This window comes from Xiphias gladius, chromosome 16 (genome assembly GCF_016859285.1).
Source record: "Xiphias gladius isolate SHS-SW01 ecotype Sanya breed wild chromosome 16, ASM1685928v1, whole genome shotgun sequence".
NCBI classification, from domain to species: domain Eukaryota; kingdom Metazoa; phylum Chordata; class Actinopteri; order Istiophoriformes; family Xiphiidae; genus Xiphias; species Xiphias gladius.
Window position 1 is genome coordinate 21,297,042 of NC_053415.1, and position 16,225 is coordinate 21,313,266.

General features: G+C 39.4%; 1 protein-coding gene across 3 annotated transcripts in view; it reads left to right on the top strand.

Moving 5' to 3' along the window:
- plekhm3 (pleckstrin homology domain containing, family M, member 3) overlaps positions 1-16,225 on the top strand; it is a 54,162-nt gene that overhangs the window by 21,295 nt on the left and 16,642 nt on the right. For 2 of the 3 annotated variants that reach the window (XM_040148226.1, XM_040148227.1), the window contains exons 4-6: positions 4,609-4,754; positions 5,570-5,763; positions 11,814-11,877. In XM_040148226.1, the coding sequence (XP_040004160.1) occupies positions 4,609-4,754; positions 5,570-5,763; positions 11,814-11,877 (404 nt within the window). Of the gene's footprint in view, positions 1-4,608; positions 4,755-5,569; positions 5,764-11,813; positions 11,878-13,852; positions 14,298-16,225 lie in introns of those variants that run through there. The other variant, XM_040148228.1, reaches the window with a different exon arrangement.

Sequence of the window (16,225 nt, forward strand, 5' to 3'; positions counted from 1 at the left end):
TTGTATTAGACTGTACCTTATTAAGTGGACAGTGTATATTTTATACTATATACTTTATTTACATAGAGTTATTAACTTATATATGCTTTTTATATGTCATTTCTCACAGTATATACTTAATTTATTACAGTCACTCAATCAGCTTAATAAAGCATAGCATACAGTGTTCTTTATGTTTGGGAACACATACATGCTGTATCTTTTTTTTTTAATTTTTTTTATTTATACAACAGAAACATCACAATCTGTCTTTGTTGGTTTGGTCCACATGGATTTTCTCTCTGCTCACTGGTGAGAATTGCTGCAGAGTGCTGTCTGTTTTGAGGTTGTTTTGCTGCTTGTTGAGGTTTTGGTCAGGATCAGGTCAGCATCAGATTTATATGCTTGGTGTAATTTCTTCTTCCATAGTCCCACATCATCTGTTCAGACTTAACTGCTTGTTTTACTGTGCAGAGCACATTATAGACTGCCTCAGCTGTGGTAGAAGTACTTTTGCCATCGTGTGTGTGTGTGGGTGTGTTCTCTTCTTGTCCTCATGATATAGAATTTGAGGTTAAGGTTAAAGGTTGTTATTTAGTTTGCGAGTGTTTTCAGGCAACGTACGTATGTGTCTTTGTTCACTTGGTCCCAACAGCAGCAGACCAAACTGGGGCCCAGTTGGCCTGAAAGCCGGCCTGGCGGTCAGCTGTTTCCTCGAAGTGACACAGTGTTTCTCTGACTGTTGACCTTCCCCTCTGCCTGCTGGCTCCCAACCAGCTGACTGTGGTTTGTTGAAAGAGCATCCACCCCAACAACAGCATGAGCTCACTGCTGTAATTAGCGTACCTAGATCGGAGTTACACATATGTGTTCAATCACGGCTTCCTCAATAAGATAAGACTCTGTTGTTGTCGTTCTTTCTATCTCATCCACAAGCACTAGTTTCAACCAAAGGAAAAACACACATCCATTGTTTAAACTTTGGAAAGTGGTGAAAATGGTTCTTGACAGTTCTTAGATTACGGCCGTTTTTACCATACAGGTCTTCAATTAAGTTTTTAGGATACAGTGAAAATGGCAGAAAGCGTTGAAGTCAGAATATGAACAGCCAGACCACATATGGAGGGGGTCTGGATGTGGACTCACATTGCTCCAGACAACCCTGTTCTTGGCAAAGGAAAAATAAGCAGAGCCTGTACAGAAGCATAGCTTTGCAAGATGCTCGGAGGACCAGTATGATGGGCAAGATGAGGGTCATGTGACTGACATGGTTCAGCACCCCCCCCTGACTGAGTTAGCACCAGTGCTGTTCACCTTCTGCACTGTAATTAATGTTAGCCTTTGTTAGGAAGGCTACCAAGAAGGAGCCTGCAGATTTCTTTGGCTGACTCTATATGTCTCTCACGACCCTTACCCTGGACACCGTAGCGGTCTCTCAGGCAGCAGTTTTCTGTGGTGGGTAAATTATGTAATGTAGACACTGAAGTGACAACCTTTTTTTTTTTTTAAAAATTACTTCAAACATGTCTGTGCATTTCTGAACAACAGTGTCTTTTTAATTATTGACTGACATTAAAAACAATACTGATTCATATGTGATAAGCTCAGCCAATATACTGTATATTGACCCTGGAGATGTATTGGTCGGGATCTGCATCAATGAGCACTATACTCTCATACAAAATAAATTCAATGGCCCAAACAACTAAAGTAAGAGCAAAATTGTAATAATCTGTATTTGTCGTTGTGGTTTTGAACTACTGATTGTACACATTTTCTAAAAATTTAAGGAAATCACCATTTTTCATTTAGCCTGACATTTTATATACCAAATGATTAATCAGTAATTTAAAAAATAAATCAACAGACTAATTGATCATTTAAATTATTGTTATTTAAAACTGTAGTTCAGTCCATCATTCAGTCTATGTGTGGCTGACAAACATGAGTTTTTTTCTTTAAGCAGGAATCCAGCTATCAGTGGTGATTAGACCATTGTCGTTTTCAGACGTCAGATTCTTGTCTATAAAAGAAAAGTGGCTGGGTTAACTTCTCTTTATTGTCTACCTTTATCTGTATTTGTTTGATCTCACGCTTCTTTTCTTTCATTCAATTCTTTCTCTCCCTTGATAGTCTCTTAACTCATTCTGCCTTTTTTTTCTATTTCCCCTTTTTCAGTCTGTGTTGTTTCTTGTGTTGAACCACCACTGACAAACAGGATGACACACTTCTCTCATTCTGTCGTTCTTCTTTTCTGTTTTCTGTAGCTCACCATGCCTCTGTTTTTGAAAACCTAGATAAAAATCTCCCGTTTCTTTTCTTCTCTGCCTCTCTTCACTTGCTGTTTTCCTCCAGGCCCCATGTCCTCCCAGATTGCGTGGATAAGGGACACCTGTCACAGTGCTGTGGCATTCAACTGTTTGTGTGTGTGTGAGAAAGATCATAGACTAGGCCCGGGTGTTTGGGTGATAAATGGACTTTAAAGAGTCTGCAGACAAAGCAGACAGTGGGGCAGCGATCAGGCTGAATAGAGCAGAGGATCTGTTGGTCTTTTAGTTCTACAAAACACTTCAGTCTTGAAGTCTGTTGTTGTGACTACTGGAAGAACCAAGACTATGTTATCTAAGGGATTACTTCAAATGAATTTGGCAGGTAAATTTTGGTAGACTTGGGTATCAGTACTAGAGGATGCATTAAATATGAACTGGCCACCATCCGAAATATTTCAGTCATTGTACTGAAGGATGTACGCAGGGTTTTAGGGGTTTGAGAGCTATTTTGTGCATCTCCAGCAAATGAAGCATCATGGTGAAATTGCTCATTGTGAAATTGCTCATTGCAGTCTATCATAATATCATTAACGCTCTAACTCCTCAAGAACACCACCTTTCGTTTTTGTGAAAAGAGATCTGAGATATAAAGATGGATCATGTACAGTAACCAGAACTTTTAACCACGAAAATACAGCATGCAAAGACTTTAAGACTTAAATATAGTTTAAGTGAGCAGATGTCTTTGGTAGCTAAAATTGGTGACTGAGTGACAAAAGTGTTTATAGCTGTTCCTAAAGGCCAAACGCAAAGGCGGGGTGAAAAGCCAGCTGTCATAAAGAGATGCAAGATGCAATAGTTGTTGAGATATGGTGATAGTGGGGAAGGGTTTCAGTCAGTGTCTTCTGAAAGACAGTCATAGTTTTGGACTTGTTTGTCCACAGCAGTGTGTCTAACAAGTGAAAAAAAACAGCTTGAGAGAGAAGTTCAAACCCAGCTTACTTTCTCACCCCCCCCATCACACACCTGGGCAATCACCTGGTTGTGAATTAATAATTGTTGGCTTGGAAAGTTGCAGAAAAAGTCAGATGCAGCTCCTCCAGTTGCAAGGTCGGAAAGGTGTCAGACGCTATTTAACCGTCCAACAAGTGTTTCCCTGAAGCACACTAAAGCATTTTACTGTACTTGTATAGCTCTTATTTCTCCCTTAGTGTGTCTTCATCAGATTGTCTATCATTTTATAATTTCACATTGTCCCCAGTAAATCAGAATAAAACTTCAATAAACATTTGATAGAAAAGGTGAAAGTTCATTTGTGTGGATTTTCAGTGCACAGCCTTCAACAAGCTCAACCAAGCAGATTGTTAAAGGTCGCCTGGACTCTGCCAGAGAGGTAAAACTGTAGGCTAAAATCCAAAGACTTTACTGCATCTGCTTATGAAGCTCTTTCGATGTGAGCATATGGTAAATGCCAGAAGCATATTAGACGAGAGTGTCTGTAATCTGCATTTTTAAAGCTGAGCAACAAGAGAAGACTCCTTAGAGTAACGCAATGAAGTTTTTCTATAACAGTAAATAGAGCGCACAGAAAATTCCCAACACAAAAACCCTTAATTAATACTAAGAAAAAACCAAATAAGTGACGTTCTGAGCCTACTGCTGTTCACGAAGACCATTGCAGTGTCACTCACTTTTGGTGAATGTGGAGTTTACGGATGTGCTTTTTTTCTATCCCAACTGTAAAACTTGAAAGTAGGTTGGAAATTATACCCTTGATAGGAATAAACACCTCCATCTAAGAATTTCTCTGCAATTCCTTAATCAATGTGATAAAATCGGTCGTCACTGTTTTTTGTCCAGTCTCTGTGGGTCCTGAAACAACATTATTACATTATTGGGGTCAGAGTTCCTTTTAACTTTGACTGTGTTGTTTATTATGTACCGGTCTATTTGGCTGGATTTGTGTGGTATTTAGTGAGGGGCAATAAACTGACACATATTAACACACGTTATTTGCTCCGCAACCTTTGTGTTCTCCTGATCACGGCGCTTCCCTGCCTGCTCCAGCAGACTGTTGACACCAAAAGCTGATTTGTGCAACACTTTAGGGCTAATTAGTCAGTTGATGGACATAAAAAGCTCCATATATGGATCTCTTTCTGGAAGCCATCATTTGATTATGTGCAGTGTATCTAAGCCTGAGATAATATGTACTCGTTTCACATTAAAATGGAAGATTGTTGGTTTAATTGGTTTCCTCATTGACAGAGACTTTTGACAGACACGAGATGTCTCAAAGATAAGATGTAAGAGCACACACACACACAAACACACACTTACCCAATGAGTTTCTCCTCAGGTTGTCAGCGTCCAGTTGGTCTGTCCAGAGGAAAGGCAAAGGTCTGCTACTACAGTGGCTGGTACTACTGCCAGAGCTGCCATCAGGACAACTCCTTCCTCATCCCAGCTCGCCTTCTGCACAACTGGGACACCAGCAAGCACAAGGTGGCAAAGCACACACACACACAACTATATGAAAATACCCATTATCCCAAGATACTTACTGCACCGGCTTTGAAAGTATGCAGTTTCTTATTCTGAGCGACTGGAGGGTCAGCAGGGTCTAGCAGTGTCTTGAAAGTATTACATTGCAAATTAGCATGAGATCGCCATTAGAGATCGACTGTTTTCCAGCAAGTGACAGTTTTCCAGGATATTCAAGCCCTCATTTCAGGTGGTCTTCAAGATTGTCCCTTTTAACAAATTCTAGTCCATCTAGATCCCACTTTACAGTCTAGAGTTCTATTTTCTTCAAATAAAATTTTTAAATAAATGTGAAATATTTTTAGCAGTTCAAATAAAATTGCCAGTGATGTGAGATTATTTCAGAAAGTTGTAGATCGCTGCAGATGAGAAGAAATAGTTTGACATTTTGGGAAATTATTACTCATTCACCCTCTTGCCGAGAGTTAGATAAGAAGATTGATACAACTCTCAGAATAATAATCACAATATGAAGCTACAGCCAGGATACATTAGCTTAGCTTAGCTTAAATACTGGAAACAGGGGTAAACTGCTAGGCTGGCTCTTTCCAATTGTAAAGAAAATCCGCCTACCAGCACCTTTAAAGCTCCCAAATTAACACATTATATTTCGCTTGTTTAATCCACACAAAAACCAGAGGCTCTTGTGGGTTCTTGCTCCCTGCATCTTCCATTACAATGGAACATACAACTTGTCCGGTATTATCTCTAATGTATCTGTTGTCCGTGGTGCAGTGATCCTGATGTGTGATGTCGACTCTGATGTGCTCCTCCAGGTGTCTAAACAGGCCAAAGAATTCCTGGAGTTTGTGTATGAGGAGCCTCTGCTCGACGTCCAGCAGCTCAACCCTTGTCTGTATGAGCACTGTGAGCCTCTCAGCACTGTGCTACGTCTCCGTCAGCAGCTACAGTCGCTGCGGGCCTACCTGTTCAGCTGCCGAGCAACTGTTGCCGAGGACCTCCGACGACGGTAGGTTGGCTGTAAAGTCAGTTGTGGTGGGTTGGTGAATTTTTGCATCACTTTTCAAAAGACCGTAACAAAGTACTTTGTAATTTTGAACGCTAGTTCCCAACCTTTTTTGACCTATAGGTGAAGCAGTGTCTACTTGCAAACCATTCAACCTTTTTTTCCCTTAAAGTTTAAGAAATTAGCTTTAAATGTTTAAAATCGTTTAGTAGGTATAAATATTTTTTACTGCTTTCCTATCTCACAATCATTCAGATTTATCTTGCAACCCTACGAGGGGTCCCAACCCCCAGGTAAGGAACCACTGATTTTAGAGGGCCAAAACACAGAACACAAAAGTTCAACTGAACACAATATTATCAGAAATCAATAATAAGAAATTAGTGAAATCGCAACCGTAATGAGGTTAAATACCGATAATGACACATACATGTATAAGTCCACTATAACATATAGGAGTAGACAAATTTGAGCAGTATTAAGACCTTTACATTGAAAAGTATCTTAGGAAGAGATACTCATTCTGCCATCCGGAGCTTCACTCCTAACTTTAGCTGCGGTCACCTGCACACAGGGTTGTAGGGAAGCAAATGTTCAGAAAAATATTGCATGAGCTTTAAATGTGATTGGTAAAATCTTAAAACAGGTAACTAAAATAGTGGCAATGTGGTCCTGTTGTGTAGTTCTACATATAACTGCTTCACTGTAGCTTCTGAACTGTGTGTTTTAGGCAGGTCAGCAGATCATTATAAAAGGGACAAAATGACTGCTTTAATAATCCTCCCTGTGCCATTTGTACAGTAGTATTGTTCACATTTGTGTAGGGGCTCCCTAAACGGAAAAATGTAGTCAAATAAGACTACATTAATACCTTAAAATGACCTCAACATGTTTTGAATAATGGCATGGTTAGATATCTGCATGGTTAGATACAATAATACTAGAGGTAACTTAAAAAAAACCTTTTTTCCTCCTTTTGTTTTTTTTTTTTGGGGGGCTGAACCTTTAAAGAAAAAAAAACACATATAAAATAATGAGCTTTGGGGCACCACTGGCAGTAAACACGAACATATCCAGCAATTTAAAGTTATTTTCTTTGCACAGGAGACATCAGCTATTATTTTTATGTTTAACATTAACAGCCTGTGTCATCAGTCACACTGACGGATGAACTTAAATATTTGTTATATTCCTCTGTTGATGACCAGACACTCGATTATACAGACTGTTAAGATCTCCTCGTATGATGTGTGTGTGTGTGTGTGTGTGTGTGTGTGTGTGTGTGTGTTTATGTGTGTATGTCTGAGTGCATGTGTGTATACTGCCATAACTTTTATCTGCATGTTTCTGCACACATAAAAGATGTGTGCCTATGTGTATATATGTTCATGTTTATCTGAGTGGAGTCCCACACTGAAAGCCTTGTCTGTGGGCTGATGGATGCTCCTTGCCCCGGTCCAGGTCGCTAATACACTCTGATCTGATCGGCCGTGTCTAAAGGAGAATCCTCCACCTCAGCATACAGAACGGAATCTAATTAATATTCTGTCATGGAAACCATATTTTCTCCACAGCAATAAGGACATTGTTTCTGACAAGAAAAAAATTCTGTTGAATTTCTTTAAATGTATTTTTTGAATGCTAGCACCACAACGTATTTGGGCGGCAGCAGGAATCTCAAAGACAGAGATCTCTCTCTGTAATTTGTTATTATATTATATTATTATATTTGATTTTTCATTTTCAGCTAGATAAAATTGCCCAAGCCTATGATGACAATTTTGCTATTAGGTGTAAGTCTGATTCTTTATTCTGCATCATACTATTTTTCTGTCTTTTCTGCTTTAAATGTATTTTTAATATACTTCACCGTTATGACAAATTAAAATGTTGTTATTTCATTAATTTGACAAGGAAAGTATACATTACAGACAAAGGACAAAACGTCAAGGACTACAGATGTCAGATGCTAGCCATGCTAGTGTTAGACTAACTACCTTAGGAAAAAAAAAGACATTAATGAAGTGTTTGCTGTGCCGTATGCAGTACAAGGCAAATATATCTGTGGTATGATTCAGACCCATGTTTCCTATCACTCACCACAGTCAGTTATTTAACAGTAGACACTTAGAAGATGGCTACAAAAAAACGCTAAAAAAAAATCTTTCAGTGAAATGACAATGTAAAGCTTACTGTTGAGGACAACAACGGTAATGAACGAATAATAAAGGAAAATGTAGAAGCTCAATGCTTGCTTGGTAATATTTCACTTTCTCTGAGCTGTGTTTTTATATTTGGAAAATGTACATAAGCAGAATTGCACACACGGACTGTTCATGAATATCAACCTGAGGTGCTTTAACAGTAAAGTCTGATGGTCTTCATGAACAGTGTTAATGTCCCACTATTAAGATGTCTTTTCTCAGGCTTGCCTAGTAGTTTCTAACCGAAACCGCTTGTACTTTTATCAGCCGTAAAACAAAAAAAACCCCCATATTGGTAGTCTCCTGTTGCAAAGCAAAGCAGAGCAGCATTGTGGCGTTCTGTGTTTACTTCTGTCCCATTAGCTAGTGCCGGCTAGTGCCCCGCCACTTCCAAACACTGCAGGATTGATGAGGGCCATGGCGCTAAAACCTTCCCCTAGTCATCAGTCTACTTCAGGGGGAATCTGAAGAGAGGTGCCTGTTGCACACACGCTGAGAGCCATGGACACACAATCGCACACACAACCACATGAGGCACTAAAGGCTGTAAATTGGAGAGCATTGCGTTTATGTCCCTGTGCATTTCTCAAACACTATCGGAGGTTTACATCTTTGATAACATGTTGCAGAGGAATCTTTGACATGGTGCGAAGACCAAAAGCTGTTTCCTATTATGTTTTGACAAAGTTCAGCGAATGTGTGAATTGCTCTCAGTAAATAAACCTAACAGGTAACTATCAGGAGGGCGATATTCTTATCTTTACGACTGGAGATTGGTTGCTGTGTAACACGGAGGGGAATGTGTCTTTAATAGGCGTAAGAACAAGAATTTTATATGCTTGGCACATACAACAAGGAGTGTTGGTTGCTGGCTTATGAACACCCTTTTTTGTGTTCATGCCAGAACAAATGAATAGACCTTTTGCAAAGCCCCCGTTGCCACACGTGTCAAATTTACGTTCTAGCATGGTACATATTGTTTACAGTGATAACAGTGGCAGATTTACCGCTCCAAATTTGTAGTAGTTTTCAAAACAGTGGGTTCTTGATTTCAGACAGAAGCAGCCAAAAGCAGCTTGAAATGACAACCACAGCTGGCAGATTTTAATCAGCTCTATTGAGCAAAGCTAATAAAGCTAATGTTAGCTACATGAGATCGTTGAAACATGGTCTCCGGCTGACTTCTTAATGTTTCTAGCTGACTCTAACTCTGTAAAAGGGATCGCAAATATGCACTTGATGGCTACGTACATGCTATCATGCTATCATTGCCAGATGATTTCATGTGGATGTTAGGGTGTTATTTGCTTTTTAGAACGACTGTTTCCTTATTTTCCTTGTATTTCATGAACTCAGGGGCATTGTTCTTGCTTTTTGGAGGAACTGTATTGGTATTAAGGTGTGTATGTATCTCATTCATGTATCTGAGGACGTACTGTATCCTATTTTTGGCTTCTTTGTCGTATAATGGTGTGTGAAGATGCCTCGGTTTGGCAATTAATTAAATGAAATGTAAGTCAAACGATCATTCTGAAAACATAACTAGCGCTCTCTGTGGCATTGCTAGATGGTTTCTAGGCGATTCTTTGTGGTGGTTAGTGCGTCTGAGTATGTTGCGGAGTACTTGAAAGGTTATGGTGGTGTGTAGAGGTTTTACGTCCTCCAAGTCTTAGGGTGTACTCTAGTAGGAGTAGGAGTATTAGTGGTAAAAGAACAAGAAAGTGAAGTTATAGGAATTAGTGGCTACTAGTAATAGTAATATTAATAGTGGTAGCAAAAGTAATAGTATATCCCCCAAACTGTAAGTGTTTCTTGTATTGAAGAGTACTGCAGTACTTTCTGGTTCGAAAATGTGGCCCTTATCCACTTGGTGTACGTAAGCGAGGGTTAATAAGTCATTAAAACATTAACACCCAAAACATGCAGCTCCCAAAAGGTTGTGTCAACACAAATTCAACGTTATAAGCTTGACAAAGATAAGATTTGCTGCACAGATATTGTTTTGAGTTACATTAGATTGTAATGTGTTAGTCTGTCCATCCCCTGTACACACAGGACTTCCTACATCTGGTGGTACGCACACACACTTAATCAGGCCAAATCCTCCTTTAGTAAACGATCATAATCTCTGAGTGATAACAAAATTTTAATGAAAGGTGTGTCTTCTGAAGTGGAAAGAACATTGATGATAGTGAAATAAAATATGGAGTTAAATAATCAGGTCTTACACAAATATTGTCCGTTGTCGTCATGTGTGTGTGTGTGTGTGTGTGTGTGTGTGTGTGTGTGTGTGTGTGTGTGTGTGTGTGTGTGTGTGTGTGTGTGTGTGTGTGTGTCTGCATGCATGCATGGACTGTGCGTCTTCTGTCTGTAATCTAATCCTAAAATGTGTTAGTTCCCAAAGTTCTTTTTATCGGGTGCAGCACAGACTTTAAGGGTGTGTTCATCTAGGTTACCGACTACACAATCAAGAAGGAGTCTGTGTGTATGTGCTTGATTGTTGGACCCGAGTGTGTGTTGTCTTATGAATGCTGATGTGGTAACCATTGGTAACGTGCCAAACAGACTTCTTATCAGTGGTGCTTATCACCATGAGGTGTCTGGATCACATACGCATATGCACATGAATACACACACATACTTGTGTTTTGGTGACACTCATCACAGCTTAGACAGGATTTACCGTGGTGCCATCCATCTTAGTGGTCTGAGAGGAGGCTTCACGCACACACACACACACACACACGCACACACACTTCACCGGAACTCTCCTGTCTGTGTTTTGTCGCCTAACGTTAGAGGAGGGAAAGCTACTGACTCTAGATTAAGATTATTACATTGTTTAGCACAGTGGACTGCGAGGCTGGTGATTAAACAATGAATCAGTGTAATGCTCATATTTAACTACAGTGTGTGATCATTGTGCCATATTTATATGTTTGCAGGATTGAGCCTATTATTTAAAAACTGGTCTGCACACTGTGTGTTAGGAGCCAGTTTCACTTTAAAAGAAAAAATAAACTTGACAGCACCTTAGTCACAATATTAAAAGCCTGATGCTGTTTACTGATGTCCCTGGCAGCACACGGGAACCCGGTGGCCATCTCAGGCCCCCTGGACAGAGTTGTCTAAAGGATATCTGTGGTGTTTGTGATGGTACAGGACCCAAATGTGTCCATCACGAGAGACCATATGTCTAAAATTGACAGGCACTTCTGGAAAGAAAGTAGAAGTGCTTAAACTATCTGCAATATATTTATAATGCATATTTATTTATTATATAATGAAAACATTGCACATTCTTATGAGTGAAGTTGTGCTAAATTATCATTCAATTATCATTATCAATTATCAGTTATCATTCATTGCACGACCATAATCTTCCAATCAGTTTACTGTTCTTTACTGTCTTTTGTACCTGTTTGTTTCCAGAGACAAATTTCCTGCCTTGGACTGACAGTAAAGTCTATTCTATTCTATTATTGATTAATTACATTGTAGCACTGAAGTATCACACTTTAGTTGATCACTTAACTGTCTCTGGAAACAGTGACAGTAAAAGATGATAAATTCTACCTTGACCTTGACCTTTTTGTGTTGGTAAAGGAAGCTGGGAATTATGGTTATTATTTTGTTGAGTTGCAGGCTGATATATTATGGGATTTTAAAAAAAATCTACACTGAATATAGTGATGGTGTTTCTCTTATCTGTGATCAAAGTTAACTGGCAATAACTGCCACACCAGCAGTTTTTTTTGGTTGGGTTGGTGTATCTCATTAGCATCTCATCAAATGCATGACTTGTTTCTCTGAGAATGATGCATTCAAACTTTTTGTGTCTTTTCACAGGATCCTCCCCAGGGAGTACCTGCTACAACATATTCACCTATACTCCATGGCAGACCTGCAGCAGGTATATACACGCGCACACACACACACACACACACACACACACACACACACACACACACACATATATCCTGACTTACTTACATGTAGACAGTGCATACCGTAATACCAATGGCATTCACATCTGACACGCAAACTAAAACTGGTATGAAAACTTTGGTTTAGACCTTAGACTGAGCTGCTTCTCAATATATAGCCTTTTTTATGATAAGGATCATTTTAGCTAAAGACTTAACGTTCGATTTAGAATAAAGGCTACGTTTAACCTTATTTTAACTTAAATATAAGCTGGGTGTAGCTTAGTTCTGGATCTCCAAATTGTTGCCCACATCTCAAACTTTGTCGGTGATTAGAAAACGTCTGGTGTGGACGTCTGGATGGCTTTTTTTTTCTGGTTGGAGAAACAATCAAAGCCTTTATGATACTAAAATCGGCAAAATTTTTTAACTGCATCAGATTGGAACTTCTCAAACCTAGTGGCAGTTGATAATTTAGCTAGCCATCTTGCAAATGTTTGCCAGCCATAAGGCACCGTGGTCGTCCAAAAACTATTAAAAAGTCACCAAAGAGCCACAGTGTTGTGCTGGCTGACATGTTCCTTCATTACTATGAACACACACACATTGTAGTTTATTATGACTCATTTGCACAGACACCGTCCTGCTGCTGGAAATACTCACAAGAACACCAAATGTATATTAAAGTCAGAGAGCAGTAACTACAGAAACAGTGAAGTAGAGAGAGAATGGTTTGAAGATTGAAGGCTCTTAGTTAAACTTTATAACATGTATATAATCTGTAAAATCTTTATTTCATCCTTATTTGGCTGGTTATTGATCGTTGTCCCGGATCTTATATGAAACCTCAAAAAACATTTAGATGCTAATGTTACGCTTAATGTTTAAAAACAAATAACAAATGAAACATTCTTTCCATTATGGTTTAAGATTTGGCTATTGCATCATTTATTTAGTATAAAAAAAAACTCAATTGCAAAAAATTAAAAAAAAAAACGATTTTTCAATTCTAAGGGAAACAGGGGAAAGTGGGTAAATTAGCTTTAGCTAAGGCTAGCTCAGCACCTAGTATTAACTAGCTGAAAAAAAAGAATAAATTAAACATTCAATTGTATAATCATTTCTATGGTAAGTTAAGGTGTCAAAAATTCAGACTCCGTTCTTAACATTTACCAATTAAACCAAATATATAGTTGCTGTTTTTTTACTTTTGCAGGGCAGTATTTCCTTCTGTTTAACTTACATTTGCTGAAAAACTAAAGTGCCCAGCTGTTTAAGGAGATTACTGAGCCTTTTTGGAAATTAAAGTACAAATTTTTGATCTGTTTTCCTTAAGATTTACGCCTTCAGTAGGAACAAAAGGGCTAAGAGCCACAGAAGGGTACTAAAGTATTATGAGACAGACTAACACATTGTTGGTTTTGGCCTTTTCATGGGATTTGTTGACAAAAAGAAAAATACAGAAAAATGCTTGTTTTATTCTTTTAAGTAAACACAATATCTCCTTTGTTTTTTTTGGCAAGTGTCCATGTCATAAAAGTGATAGGAGAGGGTAATACCCTCTAATAGTCCTATTTAAAACAGGGTTAGCTCTTTCAAGTGTCCTGATCCAGGAAAACAATGGTCGCAGTGGAAAGAATTCATATCTGGCATTGTAGTGTTGGTAAGACTGTTTTAATCTTGGTTATGAGGAGAAATTATTTTGCAGAATTTAAATGTGTTCAGTTTCATATAAAAGTAGAGAAATTCTTTTTTTTTTTTTTTTTTTAGCAGAGATCATAAAAAAAAAAAAAAAGGAAACGCACCCTGGCCTTTCAGCATGTCAGTATCTAGCTGTTGAACTGAGTTGGGGGGGGGTCAGAGGAAAGCGACCACAAATGACTGAAAAGTTCTTTTGTTTGTCATTATGTTCATTATGTTGTACCCTTCCCCATTTTTTTCTTTCATCCCTCTCTGACTCAGAGCTTGGGCACAGACTCTCACGGTGAAAGAGATTGGACCCCCTCCTCCTCCCCCACTCTCACACTCTGTGTCTCTCTGCTTCACTAATTGGTCACATTGAGAATCAACAGGCAGAAAAACAAAGCGTGACATCCCTCCATTTTTCCCAAAATCCCCTTGGCCTCACACACATGTGTGTTATGTGTGTGTGTTTCTTCACTCTCTCCCCCCGCTAAACTGTGATTTAACTCATAAACCCCAAACTGGCAATTTAGTACTAATTTTTACAATAGGTGTCTTTAGTAGAGGCTGCACAGCTCCCTCTTCTCTTTTCCTCCCTCTCGAACTTCCCCATCTCTCGCCCCTCTTGGAGATTCTCAAGCACTCTGCTGCTTAATTGGTTTTCCATATTAACAAGCTTGTTTCTTTTGATTCACCTCCTGAATAAAATGACGCTCTTAATCAACATGGCTTTTTTTGTTCCAGCTCAGAGGTCAGTGAAGGCTAAACTCCTCTGGCTAAACCCTGGACCACACTAGTCTATTCACCTCCCGACAAATAGCCTCCACCCATATCCCCTATTAGGAACCAGTTCATTTTGGAGAAACCATATGTGTTTGTTTAAGGACACTCTGCCCTTTTCCTCTGCTGGTTTTAAGGATTGTTTCTAGGGTTTTGTGTGAGGACTTAAGTAGTAGGAAAGCAGATGTGTGTGTGTGTGTGTGTGTGTGTGTGTGTGTGTGTGTGTGTGTGTGTGTGTGTGTGTGTGTGTGTGTGTGTGTGTGTGTGTGTGTGTGTGTGTGTGTGTGGTTGTGTGTGTGTGTGTGTGTGTGTGTGTGTGTGGTTGTGTGTGCACCGGGCTTCCCACAGTGACACCCTGGCATTCCCTCTATGCCAGGCATGCCTCTCCACTCACACTTGTCCAGACACACAGATGCCTCTTAACTACATGTTAAATGTTCTCAGAACGATTTCCAGTTTCTCCAAATGGCCTTTAGTTCAGGTAGAGCTTTTTCCCTCAAATGCAAAAGACTGAACTGTATGAAGAGGTCAAATAGGATTCCTCGTGGAGAAATTTGGCAACGAATAGTAATAAGAGTTATCAAAAAAAAAAAAAAAGACAAAACAAAACAAAACTGTGATTGGGCTGCTTTTCGGATGCTGGTTGAGATTATTGGGAGTGAAGACGACTTGAAGCAAGTTGAAAAAGGGCTCAGTGCTCTTCTGGTTTTCAGCTACATGCGTCTGGCAAAACCATTCCCACTGCAAACCTTCTGCTCACTGCAACGCCCTCTCTCTGTCGCATTGAATTAAACAACCTAAATACTGCGACTGCATGGGATAGTCTCACTTTAAGGAATACCTTCCCATCGTTGCTGGTATCACAAATGAAATGAAAGAATGTAAGCACAATTACTGGGTGCTTTTCCTCAAAAAGTTCCAGGAACTTTAATTTCCCAAGAAGTAATGTCCAGGAACTTTCCAAGGGCTAAAGGTTCCTCCGCCAAGTTGTGATTTGCGTTACCACAGCAGGGCCAACACCCTGGGAAGATTAAGCTAATTTGTCAGCTGATGTCTCAAAAGTGCTAAAGTGACTTTTCACATCATCTGTACATGTGTGTAATTTCATCCTCTGCAAAAATGGACAACCTAGTTGTCGGTGCATTGTTTGTAGAACCTCTTGGGCTGCTCCATCCTGCTTATTGTTGACCACAAAATACAAGCAAAACAATGTGTTTTCAGTTGTGGATTTAAAAAAAAAAAAAAAAAGAAAAAGAAAAAAAGCCCGGTGTACAACAAGGCTGCGGCAAATGTTAGCATATAATCAGTGACGCTCAGCGCTGCAAGCCCCACCCTTAAAGGTCCTGCACCCTGTGTTAACCCAGTCTTTTGGGGGTGAAACTATCTCCCTAGGTCTTAATTTAGACCCTGGTTCCTCTGGTGGAAACCCTGGTAGGGGAACGGAGTTCCTCAAGAGGTTCCTGTTCCATGGGGAAAGCCGCTGCAGTAGAACCTACTGTGTGGTATAATCAAACTACAATACCGCCTGATACGTCCGTCTGGTGTTGTTGTGGTGCTATCAATTTGAGAAATCCGACGGCGAACTACAAATCAAAAACCTACCTCGTGTGTAATCTATGGTGGGACTACCGTTAGCTTTATTCACACCAAAAATGCCCCTTTCAGTCAGAGGTAGATGATAAATCTTTGAAATTTAGTATTTACAGTACTGTGCAAAAGTTTTAGGCAGCTGTGAAAAAATGCTGTAAAGTGAGGATGCTTTAAAAAAATAATGCTTTGAATAGTTTTTATTTATCGATCAACTTCATTCTAAATCAAATCAATATTTGGTGTCACCACCCTTTGAATTTTAAGTACCAATTCAGTACACGT